The sequence below is a fragment of the Pipistrellus hanaki genome (genome assembly GCF_964339955.1).
Source record: "Pipistrellus hanaki genome assembly, chromosome: 8".
Classification (NCBI taxonomy): Eukaryota; Metazoa; Chordata; class Mammalia; order Chiroptera; family Vespertilionidae; genus Pipistrellus; species Pipistrellus hanaki.
Window position 1 is genome coordinate 44,314,566 of NC_140510.1, and position 27,450 is coordinate 44,342,015.

Here is a 27,450-nt window from a genome sequence, read left to right on the forward strand (position 1 = left end):
GGTGAAAGGTGTATTGGAAATGTATTGCATATAAATACAACTGCTATGTTTGAGGTAACTCAATTACTGTACTTACTAGTTTGTTTGAGGCTTTTTTTTTCTTGTTCTATTGGGATTGTAAGTTTGCCTCTCAGATACTTTATATGCTTAAAAATAAAATATACTAAACCTAAAAAATAATCCTAACCTTTTCTTAATGATTCCTCTTTAAGTACTGCTTCCCCCCCCCCTCCCCCCAATGTTGGAATATAAAGGTTCTTAGCAAATTTAAAGGAGATCTCTTTAGTTAAGATTATGTAAACAATTGAGAACAATTGGTGTCGTATAAATTAAACCTTTGTTAGGTTTATAAAGGTTTTTATACCTCATTGAAAAGTTTCTGTTAAAATCATATCTATTTGCCCTGGCTGGTTTTTAAGTGGTTAAAGCACTGGCCAATGGGATGAAGGATTGTGGATTCGAATCCTGACCAAGGACACGTATCTTGATTGTAGACTCGAACCCAGGCTCCAGTTGGGGCTTGAGTGGGAGGCAACTAGTTGCTGTGTCTCTCTCACCTCTCTCTCTCTCTCTCTCTCTCTCTCTCTCTCTCTCTCTCTCTCTCTTTCTCTCTCTCTCCCTTTCTGTCTCTCTCTCTCTCTTCCCCTTCCTCCTTTTCTCTCCCCTTCTTCTACCTCCCATTCTCTGTTAAAAAAAAAAAAAAAATCAATGGAAAAAATATCCTCAGGTGAGGATTAAATTACTTACATCAAAGGGGAGAGAAGATTATTTATAAACACATGAAATATACTCAACATAACTTTCACTTTTATCACCAGTTTACTCTGAAGTCATGATTTTGTGTACAAAGTTTAGTATAGTATCATCACAATGTTCATTAGTCTTAATTAGGGATATGGGTGGTTGGCCATTGAACCTAAGTACTAGGCCAAGCTTCTACCACTAAATAGAGATATATATTACTTTTTTAGTTAAGATATAAAAACTCAATGAACCTCAATTTTCCCAGAGGTAAATGAGAATTTGGAATATATGATTTATAATGGTGCCTCTCTTTTTGAAATTGTTATTTTAAGTTATCAAAATGGATTTTTGTCTTTTCTTGCAATGATTTTTTCTCCTTGTTCTTAGATAATTTTTATTCTGCAATTATCTTCTTTTCCCCCCTAAATATTCTTTCAGTTTTCTGAATGCACTCAAATCTGATATTTGTATTGTTAGCATTCAAATCAAGCATATTAAGTTTTTATGCTATGTCATTGTTTAACTATGTTTTCTTAATAAACTGTCTAATAATGAAAAATTGTGTATTTAAAACATTTCCTGATATTGCCAAAACCGGTTTGGCTCAATGGATAGAGCGTCGGCTTGGGAACTGAAAGGTCCCGGGTTTGATTCCGGTCAAGGGCATGTATCTTGGTTGCAGGCATATCCCCAGTAGGGAGTGTGCAAGAGGCAGCTGATCGGTGACTCTCTCTCATTGATGTTTCTAACTCTCTATCTCTCTCCCTTCCTCTCTGTACAAAATCAATAAAATATATTTAAAAAAAAAAACAACAAAAAAACCCCAAAACATTTCCTGATATCATTTGGATCTAAATCTATTAATCTAACTGCAAAATAAGACTTAATGACAGAACATTAGACAATTATAAATCTATGATGGGAGGAACATGAACTAATTTAGGTAACTTCTGTTAATTTTCTTTCTTGACTTGATAAATATTAGCTATTTAAAAAATACTTAATAAAACCTTTAACATGAGTTAGATTCTTATCAGATGTAGCTTAGAAGTTTATACCCACATAAATGGCTTTAGTGAATGAAAGGAAACTTTATAATTATTCTGTAGGTTGTTTTGCTATGTTATTAGCTTTTTCTGCAGTTGATCTAAATATTTAGATATGTAGCATCTATATATACAAAAAGCCATGACAACCAAATGACTGGTCACATTGTGGTACATTGAGCACCTCTCAGTCCCTCCCCCATGGCCCACAGGCTCCGACTGCAGCAAGGCCGGCAGCGGGTGGTAGGTGGGTGGATCAGCAAGTACAGTGAGCAGTGGCAGGCGAGCAGCGCAGCAATGAGCAAGTGGGCGTGGCTGTGAGTGCCACAGGGTGGGTGGTGGGTGGTGGGTGGGGCTGTGGGTGGGTGGGGCTGTGAGCAGTGGGTGGGTGGGGTGGGGCTGTGAGCAGTGGCAGCCTACTGAGTGTGATTTTGCATGCGAGGCCTCTAGTATCCTATATAATAAAAGCCAAATATGCTAAGTGGCTGGTTGTCCGGTTGCCCATTCAACCAATCAAAGTGTAACATGCTAATGATATGCTAAGGTCACTCAACCACTTGCTATGACATGCACTGACCACCAGGGGGCAGAAACACTGATTGGTAGGCGAGCTTGCTGCTGGGGTCTGGCAGATTGGGACTGAGCGAGATGGTCTAACACGCCCTGGAACCCCTCCGTGGTCCCTCCCAGGCTAGCCAATTTCCTGCGCCCCTCCCTGGCCCCTATTGTGCACTGGTGGAGTCTCTCAGCCTGGCTTGTGTCCTCTCACAATCCGGGACCCCTAGGGGGATTTTGGAGAGCTGGTTTTGGCCCAACCCGCTCAATGGAAGAGCTTCCCCCTGGTGGTCAGTGTGCTCCCACAGGGGGAACGCTGCTCAGCCAGAGGTGGGGCTCATGGCTGGTGAGTATGGTGGTGGTGGTGGTGGGAGCCTCTCCTGCTTCTGTGGCAGCACTAAGGATGTCCGACTGATGGCTTAGGCTTGCTCCCCATAGTGCTTCTGGACTGTGAGAGGGAGCAGGGTGGGCTGAGCAACGCCCCCCCCCCCCCCCCCAGGTGCATGAATTTTGTGACCAGGCCTCTAGTAAATAATAGCAACATCTATATAAGTAATGAAATGTATCATTGTGACTTTTGTACCTACTTAGATTTCTGTATCATTCCTTCCTTCCTTTTTTTTTCTTTTTCTTTTCCTTCTTCCTTCTTCCTTCTTTTCTTCTCATCCCTTTCTTTCTTCATTGAGCCTCTTTTATTTCAACCCACCCTATAATTCTTTATCCTCAGGTATGATAATTCCAGTGAAAACAGATTTTTGTCAGATCAAATCTACCCTAGAGCAATAAATATATATATATATATTTTTTTTTTTTCACTTATTATTTTTTATTTTTATTTTTTTTTATTTTTTTAAATCAATCTTTATTGTTCATATTATTACAAAGGTTCCTCATTTCTTCCTCCCTCCACCAGGTTCCCACCCCACCCTCTGCCCCCTCCCCATCCCCCATTGTCCTCATCCATAGGTGCACAGTTTATGTTCAGTCTCTTCCTCCCTCCCTTTCCCCGATAGTAAATCCCTTTTCAGATAGTAAATCTGTTACTTAGCATTTTCTCATATCAATAACACCTCCACATGCCCAATGATACACTTCACACAAAAGACATTTTCAAATAGGTCAACCAGCCTCATCCAGGCCCCACCCAAGGCACTCACAGATCAACACCCCAGCGCTATACTAACTCAACACATCCAGATCTAAGCCTTCATCACTTGATTCAGCAGACCCTCAAGTTCCCGCAAAAGTTTCCAGCCATGTCTGAGAGGCAGCCGTGGGCAGGTACAGGCGAGGAGCAAGCTGTTTCGGGCCTGGCTGCTCCGGGCCTGGCCTCTGTTGCTCTGGTTCGTTCCACAACCAGCTGCTCCGGGTCTGGTCACTGCCGCTCCCGACCTAGTTGCTCTGGACTTGGCTGTTGCTGCTACAGGCCTGGCCGCACCCGACCCGGCTGCTCTGGGACCGGTTGCTCCGGTCCCGGCCGCTCCGGTCCCGGCCGCTCCGGGCCTGGCCGCTCCCAGCCTGGCAGCCGCTGCTCCGGGCCTGGCCGCACCAGACCCGGCTGCTCCGGGCCTGGCCGCTCCCAGCCTGGCAGCCGCTGCTCCGGGCCTGGCTGCTCCCAGCCTGGCAGCCACTGCTCCGGGCCTGGCCGCTCCCAGCCTGGCAGCTGCTGCTCCGGGCCTGGCCGCTCCCAGCCTGGCAGCCGCTGCTCCTGGCCTGGCCGCCCCAGACCCGGCTGCTCCGGGCCTGGCCGCTCCCAGCCTGGCAGCTGCTGCTCCGGGCCTGGCCGCTCCCAGCCTGGCAGCCGCTGCTCCTGGCCTGGCCGCACCAGACCCGGCTGCTCCGGGCCTGGCCGCTCCCAGCCTGGCAGCTGCTGCTCCGGGCCTGGCCGCACCAGACCCGGCTGCTCCGGGCCTGGCCGCTCCCAGCCTGGCAGCCGCTGCTCCGGGCCTAGCCGCACCAGACCCGGCTGCTCCGGGCCTGGCCGCTCCCAGCCTGGCAGCCGCTGCTCCAGGCCTGGCCGCTCCCAGCCTGGCAGCCGCTGCTCCTGGCCTGGCCGCACCAGACCCGGCTGCTCCGGGCCTGGCCGCTCCCAGCCTGGCAGCCGCTTCTCCAGGCCTGGCCACTCCCAGCCTGGCAGCCACTGCTCCGGGCCTGGCCGCACCAGACCCGGCTGCTCCGGGCCTGGCAGCCGCTGCTCCGGGCCTGGCCGCTCCCAGCCTGGCAGCCACTGCTCCCGGCCTGGCCGCACCAGACCCAGCTGCTCCGGGCCTGGCCGCTCCCAGCCTGGCAGCCGCTGCTCCGGACCTGGCCGCTCCCAGCCTGGCAGCCGCTGCTCCTGGCCTGGCCGCACCAGACCCGGCTGCTCCGGGCCTGGCCACTCCCAGCCTGGCAGCTGCTGCTCCGGGCCTGGCCGCACCAGACCCGGCTGCTCCGGGCCTGGCCGCTCCCAGCCTGGCAGTCGCTGCTCCGGGCCTGGCTGCACCAGACCCAGCTGCTCCGGGCCTGGCCGCTCCCAGCCTGGCAGCTGTTGCTCTGGGCCTGGCCGCTCCCAGCCTGGCAGCCGCTGCTCCGGGCCTGGCCACACCAGACCCGGCTGCTCCGGACCTGGCTGCTCCCAGCCTGGCAGCTGCTGCTCCGGGCCTGGCCGCTCCTAGCCTGGCAGCCGCTGCTCCAGGCCTGGCCACACCAGACCCAGCTGCTCCGGGCCTGGCCGCTCCCAGCCTGGCCGCCGCTGCTCCGGGCCTGGCCGCACCCGACCCGGCTGCTCCGAGCCTGGCCGCTCCCAGCCTGGATGCTCCGTGCTTGGCTACTGCTGTTCTGGGCCTGGCTGCTCCCAACCCGGCTGCTCTGGACCGGGCTTCTCCGGGCCCAGCCACTCCGTGTCTGGGTGTTCCTGGACTGGCCACCCTGGGCTTGGCCGCCTCTGCCTCAGGCCTGGCTGCCACTGCCCCAGGTCTGGCTGCTCCAGTGCTGGCCATTGATGCTCTTGTTCTGGCTGCTGCTGCTCTGGGGCCTGGCCACTGCTGCTCCGGGCCCAGCTGCCACTGCCTTGTGCCTGGCCACTCTAGGCCTGGTCGCCGCTGTTCCAACATTCTGTCCCTTTTTTCTCCTTTTTTTTTTTCTTTTTTTAAAAAAAAACAAAACGCATTTATGTTGCAATGTTGGCTGGTGCGTTGAGTTCTGACTTAGTCTTTGATTTTTCAAGATCTTCTTTGTATTCTTTCTTAAGTAATTTTACTATCATTTGCTCTCACTTGATTTCTTCACATTGAGAACTTCTTTGGTTTCTTCCTCCTTGTCCTGGGAGCTCAGCAGGTTGGCCTGTGGCACCCCTTTGTTCTCCGCGGGCTCCCGCGCTGCTCCAGCCTGTTGCCGGGGTCGGCGCCGCCCAGGAAGCAGCCCCCGTCCTTGGCTCCGTTGCCCGCGCTCAGCAGTCGAAGGCTCAGGGGCACCCCCCCCCACTGGGGGCCCCGTCGCCCGGCTCCTTGCTGGCGCCCGGCTGGCCGGTGTCCGGCAGGGGCTCCTGCTCCTCGTGGCGTTCCTCCAGTCTGGAGCTTTCTTTCTCCCTCCCACTAGGGGAGTCCAGGATCAGAGTCAACAGACTGTCCTCTGCGCACAGTGTGCGCGACTCCAGGGGCTCAGCCTTTCGCCGCGCTCCCAGGACTCCACCTCACAGCTCCGTCTCCCCCTGCCCGAGCCTGGGTCCCCAGGGACTGGCCCAGACCTGGAGTTCGGGGCGGTCTGGACTGAGGCTCAGAGCTGCCGCCGGAGGCTTTGTTTCTTCCGGCTAGGGTAATCCAGCATCAGAGTCAACATTCAGTCCTCTGCGCGCCATGTGCGCGCGACTCCGGGGGCCCCGCATTTCGCCGTCCCCCGGGATTGTCTCCCCCTGCCGGAGCCTGGGTCCCCAGGGTCTGGCACATAACTTGGGGCTCAGCGCTGCCGGTTCGGGGGTTCAGCCCAGGCTGGGGGTTCTATTTCCTTCCTGCTAGGGAACGCCAGGCAGCACCCAGCCCTCTCCTCCTCTCGGGCTGCGACCTCTCCGCGCGCGCGTGCGTGCGAGCGCGCAGCATGTCTCCGTACCTTAGGCTTTTTTTCAGCTCCTCTGATTTTCCTTCTGGTTTTCTCCCTCCTTCCTATTGTAGAGTTTTCAGTCAGTCGACTACCTGTAGCTCTGGGCAATGTCCACTCTACATTTTAGTTGTATTCCCTTGAAATTGTTGTGAGCTGCTGCGGCTAGGTGTATACCCGAGCAGCCATCTTGGATCCTCCCTAAATATATATATTTTTTAAAAGAATATTATAGAGATAATTTGATAAGGAAGTTCAGTTGTGTTGGGAAAATGGTCATTACAGTTAGCATATTTTTTTCCCCTTTGGAATATCTGTTAAAAGAGATTTTATACCAGGATTTCTTTGCTCCCCCCTTCACCATTTATCCCCCTCTCATGTCCTCTTCCACCTCTACCCTTTTTTGCTCCCCCTGGAGTCATCACACTATTATCCATGTTCATGAGTTCTTTTTCTTTTTTACCTCAGTCCTACCACCCGGCCTCCAATATCCTTCCACACACACCAGAGCTGTCTGCTTACTCTCTAATTTTGTCTCTATTTTGCTTCTCAGTTCAGTTTGTTCATTAGATTCCACATACGAATGAAATGACATGGTACTTGTCTTTCTCTGACTTGTCTGGACTACTTTACTTAGTATAGTGTTCTCCAGGTCCATCCATGCTATTGCAAAACATAAACTTTTCTTCCTTTTTATAGCCGAGTAGTACTCCATTGTGTAAATGTATAGGTAATGATGTCTGGGTAATGATGTTACATAGCAATGCTGGCTTTTTCTCCCTAGTGACTAGCCTCCTTGCAGTTTCTTCAGTCCAGGAACATGACTTGCTTTATAGCCAGGTGGAAACATTTCACACTTTAACCAAATGTCTGTGAAGTGTTTTCCCATGCCTCATCTCATTTGATCATCACAGAAATCCTGGAGTAGGTAGATAGGAGACTCGGGGAATCCTATTTTTTTTTTTTTTTTTTAATAAATTTTTATTGTTCATATTATTACAAGTGTTCCTTTCCCCCCGCTTCCCACCCCACCCTCTGCCCTTTCCCCACTCCCCATTGTCCTCATCCATAGGTGCACAGTTTATGTTCAGTCTCTTTCCACATTCCCCTCTCCCCTTTTCCCCAAGAATCATTAGTTCACTCCCCTTCCATACCTCTGATTCTATTATATTCAACAGTTAATATTGTTCATCAGATTTTTTTTTTTTAATTTCCTTGGTTTTTAGATTCACTTGTTGATAGTTACGTATTTGTTGTTCATAATTTTTATCTTTATCTACTTTCTCTTCTGAAAGAACCCCCTTCAGCAATTCATGTAATTCTGGTTTGGTGGTGATGAACTCCTTTAGCTTTTTTTTATTAGTGAAGCTCTTTATCTGACCTTCGATTCTGAGTGATAGCTTTGCTGGGTAGAGTATTTTTGGCTGTAGGTTCTTGCTATTCATCACCTTGAATATTTCTTGCCATTCCCGTCTGGCCTGCATGGTTTCTGTTGAGAAATCAGCTGACAATCGTATAGGTGCTCCTTTATAGGTAACCACCTGCTTAGCTCTTGCTGCTTTTAATATTCTCTCTTTGTCCTTTGCTCTTGGAATCTTAATTATGATTTGTCTTGGTGTGGTCCTCTTTGGATTCCTCTTATTGGGAGTTCTGTGTGCTTCCTGGACTTGTAAGTCCAATTCTTTCCCCAGGTGGGGGAAGTTTTCTGTCACTATTTCTTTCAGTATGTTTTCGATATCTTGCTCTCTCTCATCTTCTGGGACCCCCATGATTCTGATGTTGGATCGTTTGAAGTTGTCCCAGAGGTTTCTTACATTATCTTCTATTTTCTGGATTCTCTTGCCTACTAGCTTCTGCAGAGGAGTGTCTTCTGGCTCTTTATGTTCCAAATCTTTGACTTGATTCTTGCGATCTTCTATTATGTTTTTAGGACTCTGTATAATATTTTTTATTTCAGACAATGTATTCTTTATATCTTGTTGATCCCTTAGCATTTCTTGTTGAGTCCTTTTCATATCCTCATAGGTCTCATTTATTTTATCGGCCTTTTCTAGGAGTCTCTTGAAGAACCTTATAAGTGTGGTTTTGAACTCTATATCCAGTCGCTTTTTGTCCTCCATTTCTTTCGTTTGTGATCTATTTGGTTTAGGCATTTTCGCATGCAGCTTTTCTGATGGGGCGGGGTTTCAGGGTGGAGCCTATAGCCTCGGCTTCCGTCAGCCCCGCCCTATGCGACTCCTGAGACTCAGGGTCCTTCAGTACTTGTTGCAAGCACCTCTGAGAGAAAGGTGCCCTCGATTTTCGCCTGCTACCAAACAGTGTAAGCTCTCCCACAATGGGCCCGAAACTGGGGTTCAGTTCAGTTGGAAGTGGAGTTGGAGGTGGCGTTCAGAGCAGTCTGGAGCCTGTCTCCTTCCCGCCAGGGCAGTCCTACGGCACAGCCGGCCGGCCCTTCTCTGCGCGCAGTGTGCGTGCCTCTGGGACCTCCTTTCACCGCTTCCCCGGGTTCCGCCTTACAGCCCAGCTCCCTCTGGATGAGCCTGGGTCCCCGGGGTCTGGCCTAGAACGGGGGTTCAGAGCAGTTGGGGGCCCAGCACAGTCCGAGTGTTTATCTCCTTCCCGCTAGGGAACGCCAGCCAGGCACTCGGCCTCCCTCCTCTCCAGCTCCGTCCTCTCCGCGCGCGCCGCGTGTCTCCGTACCTTGGGCTTTTACAGCTCCTCCGCGCTTCCTTCTGGTTTTCTCTTTGCTTCTCGTTGTAGAATTTCCAGTCAGTCGACTTTTCTGTAGTTCTGGGTAATGTCCATTTTATATTTTAGTTGTATTTTATTGAAATTGTTGCGTGCGGCTGCGGCTAGGTGCCTACCCGAGCAGCCATCTTGGATTCTCTGGCTATTTTTTTTTTTTCATTAGCTGGGCAATGGAGATTTAGAAAGCTTAGAAACTTGACCCGACTGAAAAGAAGTAAGAAATGGTGGACCTTGAAAATGACCTCAGGTTTTCTCACTGTGCAGAATATAGTCAGACATGGCTGCAGTTAAATATATTACCTTTTGTTCTCTCTGCATGATCTACAATAATAATCTGCTTCATGTCGATATTTACTGTTGTGCTGTTGACAATTACCTGAAAGAAAAGTTGGGGCCCTTCACTGGGCTGGAAGAGGTTTAGCAACATCAGAAAGCAAGTCTAATTAACCAAGTTTATTCTATATCTATAAAAGGCTAAGTTGACTTGTGCATGCATGATACATATAAAGCCCTCGCTGGTACCAATCGCATATGTGTGTTTCCACCTGTCGTTGTCATGAACTTGGTTAATACTTCTATTATAGAGAAAGGGTGAATAGCGATATTAAAATATTTCTTTTAATTAATTTCCTCTCAGAGTGCATGAATTCATGCACCGGGCTTCTAGTGTAATCATAATTATGCAGCACTCTTTAAAAAGTGTTCTTTTTAATGTTAACCTTTTGTAAATTTAGTGACTGAGATAACTAATATTTTAATTTTTTCTAGAATACGTGTGATGGAGAAAAGTCTTATAAAGTGCTTTTGAGCTTTGTGATAAGTGAACTATCTAAAGGAAAATTATACCATGAAGAAGGAGCTCAGGAATGTGCAATGGTATGTTTTCTCTAAGGTTAGATGTAGTGGTTATTTTTAGTTAAAAATTTAGACTTTGTTGTCATTATGAATATAATTTTTAAAGCTATATCTGTTATAGAATGAATTATTCAGGTTTTCTTTTTTTAACTTTAGGTTAGCCCTACTGCTTGGTCTTCTGAATCCATGGAAAAATACTTACAGGACTTCTGCTTACCTTTCCTCAGAATCGCCAGCCTTCTTCAGCATCACCTTTTTGGGGAAGATTTACCTAGCTGCCAGGTATAATTTGGGATAGAGATTAGGGTGCATTCATTGTTTTAGTCTAACTGAAAGGAATAAGTATTTAGAATATTTATTGTTATTGTATTTTTTATTTGTTACCATCATTCATTTTTATGATAATATTACTAATGTTTGATATTGGCGTAGTTTTGGATTAGATCAGTGATAATAAATGCCCAATACTTTAACAGGATCATAGTATTCATATTCAATAGATATAGTTATCACTATCTCTATTGATAAATTTGTCACTAATTGCTTTTAATATCCTTTAAAAGTTACGTTGATCAGAAAGCTGGTTATCTGAAGATATGATTATGTTTATGTAATTTAGAACAACAAAATGTTTGATTTATAGCCACTTATATTAAAACTTGGATGAATGAGTTATCACTAATTTAGTATATTTCTTAGAACTGTTGGTCAATATGAGTAGGCAAGACAGTGACAGGATAGGAAAGCGGAAGGTAAGTAAACCAAATTAGCTTTTAGGCTTATGTTTCTAGCATTACCTGCCATTCATTTTCAGTGAATTTGATGTGGCCATTAAGATATTTATTATATTTATGGTCTTCGAAGCCTTAAGTATATCAGAATTTAAAACTCAATTATTCCTTTTCTCCTATGTAATTGGCCATTGCATAGTTTGTATGCTTTGTTTTTTATCAAATGATTTGAGATTAAACTCTACACATTTGTCCCCAAAACTTTATATTTAGGATTATAAGATATTGAACAAATTAAAAATTTTCAAAAATTCTTCACATCACTGTATTACACCAATAATCTAAGAGAATCTCCTTAATCAAAAAGTAGGGATTAAGCTGTGGGGTTTTTCTTTAAAAAAATATATATATATATTTTATTGATATTTTACAGAGAGGAAGGGAGAGAGAGAACTGGAAACGTTGGTGAGAGAGAAACATCGACCAGCTGCCTCTTGCACACCCCCTACCGGGGATGTGCCCGCAACCAAGGTACATGCCCTTGACCGAAATCGAACCCCGGACCTTTCAGTCCGCAGACCGACGCTCTACCACTGAGCCAAACTGGTTTCGGCGGGTTTTTCTTTTTTAACAGCAATTCAGGCACTGGGTTGCCAAAGTGACTTTAAAAGTACAAATATTTCTAAAATAAATGGTGATGATTTAACCAGCCATACATCAGGGTTGTCTGGGACTGATTTTGTAGTCACTAAAGAGTGGATAGAGTGAGAGACCTGTGGAATCTTGGTCTTGTCAAATCAAGTAACTCACTTGAAGACTCCAGCTTTAATCGGAATGCCTTTAACTTCAGAAGTTACCCCCAGCACTGATGTTAGTGAGCACGGGCATGAGGGAGGGCTGCCCAGCCAGGACACTTACCTACATTCAGTCTTTCTCTTTCCAATGGTGGTCTGTTACCAGCTGCCCGCATTATTCTCCACTCCCCCCTTACCCCCCAGAATCTGTTTTTTCTGCCTGCCAATGCTGTCCTGCAGCCTCAGATGGTACTAAGGACCATCTGACTACAGCACAGTTTGCTACGGCTCATCACACCCTCCCTTCAGTCCCATGACACTGCAGCAGGAGTTTTCTAACACACTTGAGCAGTAGAACCTTTCTTCCAAATATTATCTTGAAAAAATATAGTAAGTCATGAGATCATACAATATAAGTTCTCAAAATCTATTCTCTTTCAAGGTATGTTTTGGCAATTCATTGCATTTTCATAAAATTTTTAAATCGGTTTGGAAATTTCTATAAAAAACAAAGCCTACTTAGATTTTTTTTGGGGTGGGGGAGGTTTGTATTGACTCTAAATATTAATTTAGAACTGTCATCTTAGTTGGAAGGACTGATGCTGTAACATTATAATGTTATCACCTTAACATTGAGAACTCCAGTAATGGACCTATTTATATTCCCTCTGATTTGGATTAATTAAGCTTCTGAGATCTGTGGGTTTGTAGTTTTCATAAAAAAAATAAAAAATGTATATATTGAGAAAGGATTTGTATCCAGAAAATATCAGGAATTTTTATAACTCAATAATAAGAAAACAAAAAACATATGGTGGTCAAAAAAATTTGAACAAGCACTTCTTATAACAATATATATGAATGGCCAATATGTACATGACAAAATGTTCAACATCATTATTGATTAGTGGAGTACAAATTAATGTTATAAGTATTGATAAGGAGTTGGATAGACTCTCGTTTATTGCTGGTAGGAGTGCAAAGTGGTATAGTCAAATTCTGGCAGTTTCTTTAAAATATTAAGCATACACTTAACTGTATAACACAATGATTCTATTCCTATTTATCTACCAAAAGATATGAAAGCATATATCCACATAAATACTTGTAAATGAATGTTCATAGCAGCCTAATTTATAGTAGTAAAAAACTGGAAATAACCCAGAAGTCCTTCAACAAGTGAACATGTGAACAAAATGTGGTATGCTCATATAGTGGACTACTACTCGGTAATAAGAAAGAATGGACTACTGATACACACTATAACATGAATTAATCCCAAAATGTTATGCTGAAAGAGGCCAGTCACAAAAGAATACAAACACAAAAGAAGGGGCTGGAATTGATTACATAGGGGTAAAAGGAATATTTTTTTTGGTTGGAATTCTTCCTAAATTTTACGGTAGCAGTAGTTGCATGACTATACTTTTACTAAAATTCATCAAACTACACTTAAGGTTGGTTCATTTTATGGTTATGGAAGTTACACCTCAACAAAGTCGTTTTTTAAAATGCCCTCTTTGCATAGGTATATAAATGGGGGATTTGTGGCTTTACATCTAGAGATTTAAAAAAATTAACATTTTTTAAGCTTTCTTATCATTTTGCCTTTTTATCTTTGTACCATATTTCAAATTTGTACCTAATCTAGAAAATTAGTTCATTTTTGCAAAGAGATGCTGGTTGAATTTCTATTATGTGCCAAGCCCTGGCAAGACAGAGCTCCTACACCCAGGAACCACTCCCACAGCCTTACAGGAAAGGCTCATTTATTTTTAAACTGACCAATAGCAAATATCCAAGAAGAGAGGTGTGTACAAGGTGTGGAAGGATTGCTTTTATCTGAATGGGACTGAGTAATGTAGAGTCTCATTAATAGGGATCAGGGAGGCCTCTCTGGGGAGCTGAAAGATTTGAAGAATGGCAGGAATTGATCCAATGGACAGAGAAAAGTAGACACATTAGCCTCAGAAATGGTTTTTTTCAGTTAAATAAAAAGGGATTAGGGAGTATACTTTGATTTTCACAAGACTAACAAACTCCTTAAAAATAAACTTTTAAAATGTCAGTGCTTGGATGGCTTATTTCTCTGGTTATGTTATTACTGAGTGGAGCTTCAAGATTGACTGACATTGGATCTCGGAAGTTTTAAAAAATTCACTTCTATTTTTATTTATTTATTTAAATGTTTCTGGCAGATTTATTTATTTATTTATTTTTCTTACTCTTCACCAGAGAATATTTTTTCAGTTGATTTCTTTTTTTTTAGAGAGAATGGAAGGGTGGAGGGTTGGGGGGGGGGGGGGGGGAGAGAGAGAGAGAGAGAGAGAAACATCAATTGGTTGCCTCTTACATGCACAGGATCAAACCTGAGACCCTTCAGTGCAGGGGGTCAACACTTCACCCGTTGAGCAACACTGGCAAGGGCCTCCTTTCTTTAAAACTCTTTGTTTCACATGCAAATTATTTAGCATTGCCTCTTGTGTATGCCATGTTTTTACTCTTATTCTTCATCCACACCGACACTGCTGCCCTGCCGGCATAGTCACCCTACGCTGAGAGTCACTTTGCTTTTGTCCTAAATTAATGTTTACTTTCAGAGTATATATGGTTCTATAAATTGTACTCATCAGTTATATGACAATACTATTCTTATATAATAAAACTATATATGCAAATTGACCGAATGGCAGAACCACCAGTAGAACGACGAGTCGTTATGACGTGCACTGACCACTAGGGTGCAGAGACTAAATGCAGGAGATGCCCCCTGGTGGTCAGTGCGCTCCCATAGGGGAACACTGCTCAGCCAGAAACCGGGCTCATGGTGGTAATGAGCGAGGGGTCCCGGACTGAAAGCCCCAGACTGTGAGAGGAATGCCTGACTGCCTGGAGATCGGGCCTAGGCCGGCAGGTGGACATCCCCTGAGGGGTCCCAGACTGTGAGAGGGCGCAGACTGGGCTGAGGGACCCCAAACTCCAGTGCACAAATTTCATGGACTGGGCCTCTAGTTTAGAAAATAAATGTATAAAAGAAGCAGATGCTATGGCACATGGGAATTAAATTTCAGGGGGAAATAGCCTATATAATTAAGAGGTAATATGCAAATTAACCCTCACACCCGCACAAAATGGCTGCCTACAACCAGGCCTGCAGTGGGGGGTGGGGGGCAGTTAGTGAGGGACGAGTTAAGGGTATATTTAGATATAATAGCCAGGGACCTTTCTCTCTTTTCTTTTACTCCCTGTACTTTCCTTTAGTTAAGAAAGTTTTCTTACTATCCAAAAATAATTGATGATAATGACACTTAAAATATCTATAATGAGAAATGTTCATGATGAAATGTCTTGAGAATTTTCTATTTCATGTCTAAAAGGAAGAAGAAGAATTTTCAGTTCTTTCCAGCTGCCTGGGACTTCTGCCAACATTTTACCAAACAGAACATCCCTTCATCAGTGCCTCCTGTCTGGATTGGCCAGTTCCAGCATTTGATATTATAGCTCAGTGGTGTTCTGAGATAAATTCATTTACTGAAAGACATGCAGAACAAGGAAAGGTATGTTAAAGGAGTAGTGGTCACTTGCAGTAAAGGTGATGTGCTAATATTTAAGAGGTTAATGAACCTTTATGAATATTTAATATTTAAGAGGTTAATGAAACTTTAGGTCATCTATTCTTGGAAGCATTTATTAAGCTAATTACATTGAAAAATGATTTACTTACATAATATTGGTTTTTGAGTGTAAAAGCGGAAGTATTTCAGTCAGTAAAGCTAAGGAATTGCTATGTCACTTTTGTTTTAGGTTGTCAGGTTTTTATTGTTTCCTTAAATAATCATATCATTAGTCTTGGAAGATACAAAGGAATTTTAAGATAGATGAGGGACTTGTAAGCTTATTGGAAAGTGAACTGTCACAAAAAAATAAAAGATTTGGACTAGCATGTCTTAAAGGTCACATCTTGAACTTCAAAATTTGCTGGCCTATTGCTGCCAGCTCAGCTAGAGAAAGGTTTTGTATTGGAGAGTTGGGGTAGCAGAGGGTGGTTGAATGCCATAGTTTGGTGCTCAGACATTTTCTTTAGCTAGTACAGTATTTGAGAAATGGCATAATATGAGGGAAGTAAGTGTTTTATGGGATAACCTGGTGGTTTTTTTAGCAGGTAAGTTGAAGTAAGGAGAGAGGGAAGCCAGAGATGATTATTTAGGTACTGAAGAAACTCTGTACTATTGTCCTAATAGTAGAAATTAGAATGTAACCAATGCAAGAGACATTTGAGAAAAATAAATAGGACTTGGTGAACATATATAGATATGTTCTTGAACTCAAATGATTAGAAGAAAAGTAGTGAGTACACATAGTTCTGATAGGAACCTGCTCCTGCTTAAACACCATTGATGATGCCCCATCAGTGTATTCTTTGAGTAGCATTCAAAGATTTTCATCATCTTGCCTATCTTTCTAACATTATTCTGTACCACTCCACTGCCCATAACCTTGCTCAAACCAAAAAAAATGTTTCTTAGCTGTGCTATATATCTTCAAACACCTATGCTATTGCTTGTTGCTGTTACTTTTATCTAAAGTAAACTTCCTACCCTTCTCCTGCTGAATTAATCCATCAAGGTTTTGTTACCTCTTCTGTAAAGCTTTGTCTGATACTCCGTATTTCTCTGAAGCTTAATCCCCTCCCTCTGTTGTTCTGTATGACAGTACTGTTGTGCTGTATCACAGTACTTTTGGCATTGTCTCTTACAGTTGCCATATTTATCACTGCTTATTATGTCTGATTTGTGGCTCCACAAAGCAAAATTTATTTGTATATCCTTGAATCCCTAGTTTCTATAAAGTGCCAGCCATAGACTAGTGAACTAATATTTGTGGAACAATTAGTGGTGGTAGGATGTCATTGGCTGAAATAGAACTATTGAATGGAACCAAATTTCAGGGAAAAATAGAATTTTAATTTTAACATCAAAGGGAAAGTAAAAAGATTAGTATTTTAGATAAAAGTGTCTTATTACACTTAATTTTTAAAACATTGAAGTGAACAATAAAGGCAAGATAAACATTAAATAATAAATGTCTCTTTTACTCATTTCTATTTTTTGTCAAAGTCCTTGAAGAGATAATATATCACTTTATACTTTTTTTTTTTTTAAAGGATTGGAAAATTCATTAAGTTAATTGAAATCTTACATATAATTTTTTTTTTCTCCAGTAGTTTCTTTATTCATAGTTTGTAGCTAGAATCTGAAGTTATATTTTGATGTCTGAAAACCTATGAGGCATGACTTGGAATAAGAGATGGGTCTAATTGTACAACCAGGACAGGAGAAAAAGTAATGAGCATATTTAAAATTTTTGTTTTCATATGAGCCATGTGTTAAGCAACAGGTAAAAATAACTTATTTGCCGAGGCCGGTTTGGCTCAATGGATAGAGCGTCGGCTTGGGGACAGAAAGGTCCCGGGTTCGATTCCGGTCAAGGGCATGTGCCTTGGTTGCGGGCATATCCCCGTTGGGGGGTGTGCAAGAGGCAGCTGATCGATGACTCTCTCTCATCGATGTTTCTAACTGTCTCTCTCCCTTCCTCTCTGTACAAAATCAATAAAATATATTAAAAAAAATAACTTATTTGATAGTATAAGATCAGGCATACATTTTAAATGAATGATTTTTGGTGTAGATATTAAAAACTGAATTTTTAGATGAAATCATGTAAGATGCCACAACCACCTTGAAACCCTAGTTTCCTAATCTATGCGTTTTTAGCTGTGAGAGAACAATCACTTTTATATAGAAGAAGATTCTTTTATTAGAGGCCATGTGGTGTGAGTTACTGGACAGTTCACAGCCTAATCTAGCTAAGTATCAAGTTCAGTGAGGACAAACTGCATTCCTTCCACTGATGGAAGAGTTCCAATATAATCAATCCCCTATGGAATAACAATTTTTGGAGTCCAGGGTTGGGCATTGAGTATTGGCAAAATAGCATATTGTAGGCCCATATATTGTCCTTATCTTCCTTCCATGGTCACTTTATCCATGAACTTATTGATAAACACCAAGTTAGCTACTTAGCCACTGCATTGAGTTAGATGAATTATAGCTGTAGATAATGTGAGATGATCAACATAAGAGTTGCCTGCCATCTTTACGGTTTCTTAAGGTAACAGATTCATACTACATCTGATTTGTGTTCATGAAGTAGCATCTAGAAAAAAATGAGTGCTGTTACCAATATTTTTATATCCCTGTAAACAATCAATAAAGTATATTTTGCAGGAAAATTGAACTAATTTGTCTTTTTTTAAAAAAGTAAGCAAATTTATCAAGACAAAATATCTTAGCTTGAGGTATAAGAAGATTTTATATCTTCTAGGAAGGAGATCAGTACTTTATATATGTAAGACCCTCGGGATGTACAAGGCTGGCGAAGTCAGGTGGTCTGGCTGTGCCAAGGCATTAGGGATGAGTTACTTAAACGTTAGACCGAATACAGCAGGCTAATTTTTAAGTGGATAGCTTGGTCTGGCCCAAGAATGATGTTATAAAGATCCAAATGGCCTTGATAGAAAAAAGGTCTCCTTCCTCCCCACCCCCTACTCGAGGTTATAAAGGATTGAAATAGAACTGAGTGAAAACTTTGACTTTCCCTAAAGAAAAGCCAATGAGCTATTTAGTTAAGAAAGGTCAAAACTTGGTTTTAAGAAATGTATAACTGTTTAAAAGCATATATAAAACAAGTATATCTAGATATGTTTTTCATGCATACTTAGTTATATTTACTATTTTTCTTTTAAAGTAATAACAAGTTTAAGTTTTTAGGGTGCTTAATCTAAATCTTGCATCATATTTTAAATGGAAACAACATTAAAAATAAAGAATGGTAATTTTTGAAATACTATTTTGATCATTTGTAAAATGGAAATGAGAAGAGTGTTAATAAAGAAAATAAGTCACATTTTTGTAGACAGATTTTTCCATTCTTAAAAAAAAACATTTTAAAAAATAAGTATTTTGTGTTAATGACTTAAATACCTAGGACTAATGAATATTTTTGGATAATGTTTTAGGCCTTGCTTATCCAAGAGTCAAGATGGAAGTTACCACACCTACTACAGTTGCCTGAGAATTATAATACCATTTTCCAGTATTACCACAGAAAAACCTGCAGTGTCTGCACCAAGGTTCCTAAAGATCCTGCTGTTTGCCTTGTTTGTGGCACTTTTGTATGCCTGAAAGGACTTTGCTGCAAGCAACAAAGTTACTGCGAATGTGTATTGGTAAGCATTAGTAAATAATAGCTATTTTATGAAAACTCAATTTCATATCACATGGATGTGTGCTATATAGATACATATATATGGTCAAGCCAGCTCTAAAAGTTTAGGCTTTGAGTGAAACAATACATGTAAAGATTTCGTTCTTTTTTGTTCTTGTTTGTTTTTCTTCTTTTTAACCCAGTAAAAGGGTAAAGCAAAGCAAAACAAAACACCTGAGGCTTTGAGTAAAACCTTTCACAATACAATTTTCCTCTTCCTACTCCCACTATCCTTTACTGATACACCCGAGGCCTGGTGCACAGAATTTGTGCCCGGGGATGCGCGCCCCTCAGCCAGTCTGCACCTTCTCTAATCTTGGACATCCCTCACAATCCAGGACTGCTGGTTCCCAACCGCTTGCCTGCCTGCTTGCCTGATTTCCCCTAACCATTTCTGCCAGCCAGTCTGATCACCCCCTAACCGCTCCCCTGCCAGCCTGATTGACGCCTAACTGCTCCCCTGCTGGCCCGTAGTCCCTAATTGCATTTCCCTGCTGACCTTGTCACCCCTAACTGCCCTCCCCTGCCAGTCTGGTCACCCCTGACTGCCCTCCCCTGCCAGCCTGGTCACCCCTAACTATCCTCCCCTATAGACCTGGTCACCCCCAACTGCCCTCTCCTGCTGGCACAGTCACCCCAACTTCCATTCTCTGCCAGCCTGGTCATCCCTAATTTCCTTCCCCTGCTGAACTGGTCCTCCAAATGCCCTCCCTTGCAGGCCTGTTCCCCCCAACTGCCCTCCCCTGCAGGCCTGATTACCCCCAACTATCCCCCTCTAAGGCCTGGTTCCTACTACTGCCCTCCCCTGCTGACCTGATCACCCCCAACTGTCCTCCCCTTCAGGCCTGGTCGCCCCTAACTTCCCTCTCCTGCTGGCCTGATTGCCCCCAACTGCCCTCCTCTGCCAGCCCGGTCACCCCTAACTGCCCTTCCTTGCAGGCCTGATCCCCCCCTAACTGCTCTCCCTTGCAGGCTTGCTCCTTCCCAACTGCCCTCCTCTGCTGGCCATCTTGTGTTCACATGGGGGCAGCCATCTTTGACCACATGGTGGCAGCCATCTTGTGTGTTGGAGTGATGGTCAATTTGCATATCACTTCTTTATTATATAGGATACTTTTGAATGTTCTGCAATGAAACCACAGTCAAATAATCTAATGTAGATGCTAACTTCTGAATTAGGTTTGCATTGGCTTTTTTTGTGTGTGTGTGCCTGCTTATTTTTAATTTTTTTTCTTTATTGATTAAGAAATTACATATATGTCCTTTATTGCCCCATTGTACTCCCCACCCTTACATTGACTTTTAATTGTTTTTCTAGATAATCCTTACCCAAATTCCTCCTAATGTATTTAGTAAAGTGTTAGAAATGAGATTGTAAATTTAACTTAGATAAAATCTTATTAAAAATTTTAAAAACATGCCTGTTTTATTTAGAAGAAATTTACTTAAGGGATTCTTGATTTTTTAATGTAAAGTCCATTTGATTATGAAGTTATTGGATGTATTTTTAATCTTTCAGCATTCTCAGAACTGCGGTGCCGGCACGGGAATCTTCCTTCTGGTCAACGCATCGGTGATCATCATCATCCGGGGGCACCGCTTCTGCCTGTGGGGCTCGGTGTACCTGGACGCGCACGGAGAGGAAGACCGGGATCTCAGGTGAGAGTGCGGGTGGCACAGGGTGTCACTGACATTCGGTCTGGTAAGAACAGTGTGCCATTGCTAGCTTTGTAATAATAAAGGTTTTATATTAAGAAATTCTGACAGTCATTAATTTAGAGCTATTTCTGGTTTTGAAATATTTTCCTCATCAACCTGCTAAGGAAACATGAAATAAACCAAATTACTATGTGAAATTTTTGCCATGAAAATTCTGTTTTTAAAAATATGTATGAAATCTTCATTGTATTTTATTACTTTTAATACCTTTTCCCTCTTTTTTTTTCCTAGGCGAGGCAAGCCTCTCTACATTTGTAAGGAAAGATACAAAGTTCTTGAACAGCAGTGGATCTCTCATACTTTTGATCACATCAATAAAAGATGGGGTCCACACTACAATGGGCTCTGACTCACCACCGCAGCACTGCATTATATTATCATTTTCATTAAGAATTTATCAACAATAAGCTTTAACTTAATTTGGGGGATTAACACTTTTGCTGAGGGAAAAAAAGAAAACATACGTTATGAAGCCTTTCCAAAATTAGGTGCTTGGTAATCGCATTAATGGTATAATAATTTTAAAAAGTATCTGGAGAACATAAGCTACAAGTTAAATCATTCTTTATGTGGTCATTTTAAAAATCTACAATTAATAAGAAGCACAATTTGACAAAATTATTTAAAACTGATTCTCCCAGCAATGCATATCAATGATTCATTGATACTTAGAGTGGGTGTGATTTATTTAAAGTTTTACTGCTTCTTTATATATGTGTTAATTTGCATCTGCTAAACATAATGCATCTTTTTCCCTCACCATTCTTGTGTTGATTTGAGATTTTTGCTGTATGTAATTAGAAAAAAATTGTAAAACATGATTTATGTGAAATATTGTATAGTAAAAGTTGGTTTAATAGTAGAACTTTAAAATGTTTTCTTATTGTGAGGAATCTGTTAAAGTTGAAGGCTTTGCTGAAAACTTAATTCATTCTCAGGAATTTCATAAATATTCTCCCCAGGTAAATAATTGAAATAATTGTAAAATAAGTAGGTAGCTGCTGTTAATATAATACAGTACATTTTGGGAGATACATGAGTGCTTGGGGAAGGGAGTCCTTAAAAATCAAAATTTTCCATTTCAGTTGGTTGAATTACTGGAGATAGTAACAAATAGATTTGACTATAAAATTAAATTTTAAGAGCATACACATGGCGGATTTTGAATCTGCTCATGCCCACTTTTATCAACCACACCTTTTTTTTTTTTTTTTAATGACTGGATTGGAAATGCTCAGACTTCCCCAGTTTTGGAACTTTTCTTTCAGCTCAAGGGGTTCATCTATGTATTTGTGCAATGTAATCACTGCTATTTCTGCGTGGTTTCCTGAAGGGGAGGCAAAGGCTCAATGGTGAGGACCCTCATGAACGAGCCTCACATCTGCATTCTTAAATGCTGTTGTGAAAAGCAATTTATGTTTGTAGAGTTTTTAACTCAGAATGGGAATGATTGAGCTAAACTCGATTAGAACAGAAGGAAGATTACAGAGAAGCATGTTATATTTTGCTGCTGTTTTTTTTCTTCCAAATAATTAAGTTGATGATTATTTCATACTTAGCGCTATCAAACAATTCCAGATACTTTGGACTGAACATGGCTTGTTATATAAAATTACATTTTTACACATAAAAATAACCTAAAAAAAATCTAATGATAAAACATAAAAATTAAGTCAGACCTAGCTTCTAAAAATCATGAATGACATGATATTACAGAATATACAAGTGGACATTAAATGATGGCCTTGGTTAAAATAAAGAGAGCAGAACAATACATACTCAAATGTGTTCAAAAAGTCAAAAAGTTACCTATAGCTCTACAATAAAATACATGGAAATAGCTTGCTATTTTTATATACATTTCCAAAATATTAAGATAACTTTCTGAAAGATTAGAATGATTCTGTTTAACTAAATAGCTGTCCTTTCCAACTCATTACTACTTTTTATAGTAATGTATCATAAGTTCAGCCTGTCATATTTTTTTGCATCAGTCATTATGAATACCAGACCATTTGTAAGTGTGGTTGAAGAGAAAAATGCTAGTTTACATCTCTAGTAAATACTGTTTCAGGATTCATGAACTTGAATAATTCTACAGTTTGAAACTCTGATGCTATATATACATGGTATAATGTATTCAGACTTTAATTACTACATATTTAATATGGAATGTTTTATGGTTGTGCATATGGATGTGGAGTGAAAATATTAGCCTTAACATTAAAATTTTGGTTTGATAGTGTTTATTTTGATATTGGTGAATTAGTCACCAATAAATTTTTAAAAAGCACTTGGTTGAAAATTGTACTTGAATTCATACATGCATGCTGCTAAACTAGAACTTTAATTTCCCCCCATAACTTTTTTAAGTACCATTTATAAATTCACTTTTAAACATAACAGGTCCAAGTTAGAGTGCTGTGTGTATATTATTCAAAAAATGTACTGGTGTGATACCTTGTATGAATGATCATTTAAATACAGTACATTACTGTAGAAGCTAAATCAATCTTTATAATTAAGCAGAAATTATAAAACTAGGAATAATCAACATTGTAAGATATGTTAATAAAAACCTACTGTCATTTGGTTTGTGAAAGGTCCTTAAAATGTTTAATGTTTACATGTTTTTTCAAAGATATTGACAATAATGTATGTAAGTGAGCAAGGCTCAAAAGATGAAAGTATAACAACTAATAATTGCTTTAAGGTAGAGTTTAAGTGTAAAGGGTTTGTTTTTCCTTTTCTTTTTGCTTTTCAGAGCTAGTTCCTATTTCTGCTATCCTTGTGTTAAAATTAATGCAAAGCCTTTGCTAAGTGCATGTGTTTTGGAAAGGAGTGGGGAGAAGAAATGGTGGTGCAGATCTGAGGAACACTGCTGTGGTCCTTGCTTGCTGAAAACTCCCATCTGGACTTCAGAAATCTGAAGTGATTTGGGATAATGGCCTTTTTGAATGGTCTGTGGTGGTGTTTGAATCGACAGTTCTCATCCCTGCCCCTCCGTCCTGGAGCTCACCAGCCAATCATCACCAGCCAGTTAGGAATTCACTTATGTTTACAAACCTTTCTGCTTTATGTGTTTTGATATTTATTGATTTCTTTGACCTAGAAAAAAACCTGATAGAAGCACTTAAAGCTTGGAGGGAACAACAGCACCAGAGGAGATGTGGCCCAGGAATCTTTGCCAATTCTCAAGTTCCCATTCTTGGCTCATATTTGAGGTCAATAAAACCCAAAACAATGCAACATAGTTTTAACCACTAGAATCACCAAGACAAGATACATGTATTGTAGCTTGGGGTTATGCCTGACACTTGAGAATTAGTGGGAGAGCAGAAGACTTGTTATTGTCTCAGTCTCATTCACAGCACATAGTCCTTTCTTTTATCTTTGTGATCTGACTGGATCAAGCTTATCAGGGGTGAGCTGTAGTGGGCAGAAGGATGGCAACATCATCACTTCTCGGTTTGTCAACTTCAGGCACCCTTGATAATGAGGTATATCAAGTATTGAAGGGCTGTACATCTTAGTGTGCAGTAATCTAGCAGTGGAGTGGATTCCACTCCAGCTGATGCAACTCAATGAAGAAGCATAGTGATACCGTGAGTTAATTTAATACGAAATATGACAATACCAAGATTGATGTGGCAGAGCTCAAGAGTGGGCCAGAGAAGTAGTTCAAGAGCACAGATAAATGGTTCAGCTTGAGAGGAAGGAATAGGGACAAGAGAAAGAAAAAGTTTAGCTTACCTCGGTGATAGAATAGCGGGATCATCTGTTGAGAGTGAGCAGGTGTACAATAATTTGGGGACTTGAGGTAAGTGGTAAAAGTTTAGACATATTGTAGGAGAGAATAGGCTGGGAATAGAAAGCACCATAGAAGTCATTTTGAGGATCCCGTAGGGTTAGAAGCCATATTTTAATGGAGCCAATTAGAAAGGTTTTATGACTATGAAGTCCCTGAGCCCAGCAGTCTAGGATCCCAAGGGTAGAAATTAGACTGCTAAATTCATGTTTTGGATATTTGAGAGGTGAGTACAATGTAAGGTAGTAAGAAATTTGGGGGTGCTAGTTGAAAAGAGTGTAGGGTCCATGTGGGATAAATTGAAGGGTAAAATATTATAAATCACAAGATTTAATGTAAGCTTTCAAAGTTTTCTTTCAAAATTATGAAAATTGCTTTAATGTTGAAGCATTAAAATTCACTTTAGTAAATTTTTTTTGTCTCCTATGTGCCATGCCTTGTATAAATACTGGAAATACAATGGAAAAGAAGCCAGACAGTCCCTTCTCTCACAAAGCTTTTTGTGTAATTCTACAAGTCGTGTGTGTAGGGGGTATTGGGGGCAATGGAATATAGGATACTAAAGAAGGCACCTCTAACCAGACTTGGGAGTGTGAGGAGGCTTTCAGGGGTAGAGATGTCTAAAGATGATCCCCAAATACTGTGTAGGAGATGCCCGGTGAAAGGGAAGGTGTGAGGAATACTGTTTTAGGCAGGTGAAGAGAATCATTTGCGAGATTCAGAGTTGAGAATCTGTAGTTGAAGACTTGAAAGGGAATCATTTTGACTCTAATATTGGTACTTTTGAGAAAGAAGTAAAAAATCTAAATTACAAAGGATTTTTGTAAGTCTTCTAAGAGTTTTAGACTCTTTAGGAAGCTATCAGATTTGCATTTTGGTAAAGTTAGTCCAGCTGCACTGTGGAGAAAAGTCCAGAGTGGGAAGACCTGCCTAGGTATCTATTGAAAGAATCCAGACACAATGTAACAGTTGGCTCAACTAGGGGAGTTGTGGTGGAGACAGAAAGCAGTGGACAATAGCAGAAGAGAATTGACAGAATTCAGTAGGGTAAGGGAGAACAAGGAATATTAAGTGCCTACTGTGTGCCAGATGCTAAGCTAAATGCTGAGGATGCCACAATGAACAAGACAGAAAGTTAGTGTCTCTGCCTGCAGTCTAGTGGAAAGCAGCACTCTATAGGTAAATGGATGTTATCAGCAAATTAGGGCTATGGGAACCAATGGGCAGACAGGGTACATTCCAGAAACTGAATGGATCTTTAAAATATCATGCTAAGTGAAATAAGTCAGATGGAAAAGGACAGAACCATATGCTTTCACTCGTGGAATATAAAAGTGACAAGAACAAACTCAGATACAACAGATTGGTGGTTATAGAGGGGAAAGAGGGTGGGGAAGGGCAAAGTTGGTTAAGGGGGTCATATACACTCAGTGTATATCCTATATAGTAAAAGGCTAATATGCAAATTGTCCCCTGGCCAGGCTGGCCGGACCCCACCCACGCACAAATTCATGCACTGGGCCTCTAATACACACACACACATACACACACACTGAGTGGCCAAATTATTATGCGTTCAGAGATCATAATAATCTGGCCACTCAGTGTATATGCTAACAAGGTAATGGCTTCAAATGGGGATCATGCGATAAGAGTATACAGATGTCAAATTATAATATTGTGTACCTGAAAATCACATAATGTTATTACCCAGTGTTGCCCCAATAAAAAAAAAGAAACTGAAAAAAGTACAGTACAGTTGAAGCATTGAAAGTGGAAGGGTGTGGTGGTTGTGGCAGGATATGATGTAGGAAAGATCGACTCAAATCAGATCATGCATGTCCTTGAGCAATGTTACGGATTTTGATCTTTGTCCTAAGGGCAACAGGAAGTCATTGTAAGAGATTAAGTAGGGCAGTGAGTGTTCAGATTGCAATATTAAAATGATCATTATGGCCTCAGTTTAGAGCAACAGTCAGCAAACATTTTCTACAAAACATTATTCAACTCTGCCATTGTAATGCAAAAGTATCCCCAGACATATGTGTCTTCTAGTATCCTATATAATAGATAATATGCAAATTGAATGTCACTCCAACACAAGATGGCTGCCCCCATGTGGACACAAGATGATTGGCAGGGGAAGGCAATTGTGAGGGATCAGGCCAGCAGGGGAAGGCAGTGGGAGGGAGTAGGCCTGCAAGGGAGGGAAGCTGGGGGCGATCAGGCTTGCAGGGGAGGACATTTTTTTTTTTGGGGGGGGGGGGAACCCAGACCATCAGGGGAGGGCAGTTGGAGGTGACCAGGACAGCAGGGAGGGCAGTTGGGGACAACCAGGCTGGCAAAAGAGGGCAGTTGGGTAACCAGGCCAGTAAGGGAGGGCAGTTGGGGAGGACAGTTAGGGGCAAACATGCTAACAAGGAAGGGCAGTTAGAAGCGACCAGGCCGGCAGAGGAGGGCAGTTAGGGGCAATCAGGCTGGCAGGGGAGCAGTTAGGCATCAATCAGGCTGGCAGGGGAATGGTTAGGGGATGATCAGGCTGGCAGGCAGTAGTAGTTAGGGGCAATCAGGCAAGCAGGCAGGTGAATGGTTGGGAGACAGTGTCCTGGATTGTGAGAGGGATCCCAGATTGGAGAGGGTGGAGGCTGGTCTGAGCTGAGATACCACTCCCCTCCCTCCCCACATGAATTTTGTGCACCGGGCCTCTAGTTGGCAAAGAAATAAAGATATTCAGACTATGTTAGATATCTCTTCCTGTTTAACAAATTACCCTAAAATTAATGCAATAAAATAATATTCATATTCATTACATTACAGTATGTGGGCCAGGAATCCAGGAGCAGCTTAGCTGAGTGGTTTTGGCTCAGAGTCTTACTAGGCTGCAATTAAAGTCTCAGCCGGGCCACAGTCATCTGGGGCTTGCCAGGCTGGAGGATTTGCTTTCAAATTCACTTGTGGTTTCTTGCCATGTGGGCTCTCCATGGGCTGCTGACAGCACAGCAACTGCTTTCCCCAGGACAAGTGATCCAAGAGAGGGAGAGACAGAACCTACA

General features: G+C 41.9%; 1 protein-coding gene across 5 annotated transcripts in view; it reads left to right on the top strand.

The window, feature by feature from the left end:
* UBR3 (ubiquitin protein ligase E3 component n-recognin 3) overlaps positions 1 to 24,807 on the top strand; it is a 135,965-nt gene extending 111,158 nt beyond the window's left edge. For all 5 annotated transcript variants that reach the window (XM_084892284.1, XM_084892286.1, XM_084892287.1 and 2 more), the window contains 6 exons: positions 9,933 to 10,040; positions 10,176 to 10,301; positions 14,922 to 15,101; positions 18,623 to 18,832; positions 20,390 to 20,529; positions 20,821 to 24,807. In XM_084892284.1, the coding sequence (XP_084748410.1) occupies positions 9,933 to 10,040; positions 10,176 to 10,301; positions 14,922 to 15,101; positions 18,623 to 18,832; positions 20,390 to 20,529; positions 20,821 to 20,938 (882 nt within the window). In that variant the 3' untranslated portion in view covers positions 20,939 to 24,807. The remainder of the gene's footprint in view (positions 1 to 9,932; positions 10,041 to 10,175; positions 10,302 to 14,921; positions 15,102 to 18,622; positions 18,833 to 20,389; positions 20,530 to 20,820) is intronic.
* Positions 24,808 to 27,450: the final 2,643 nt, after the last annotated feature.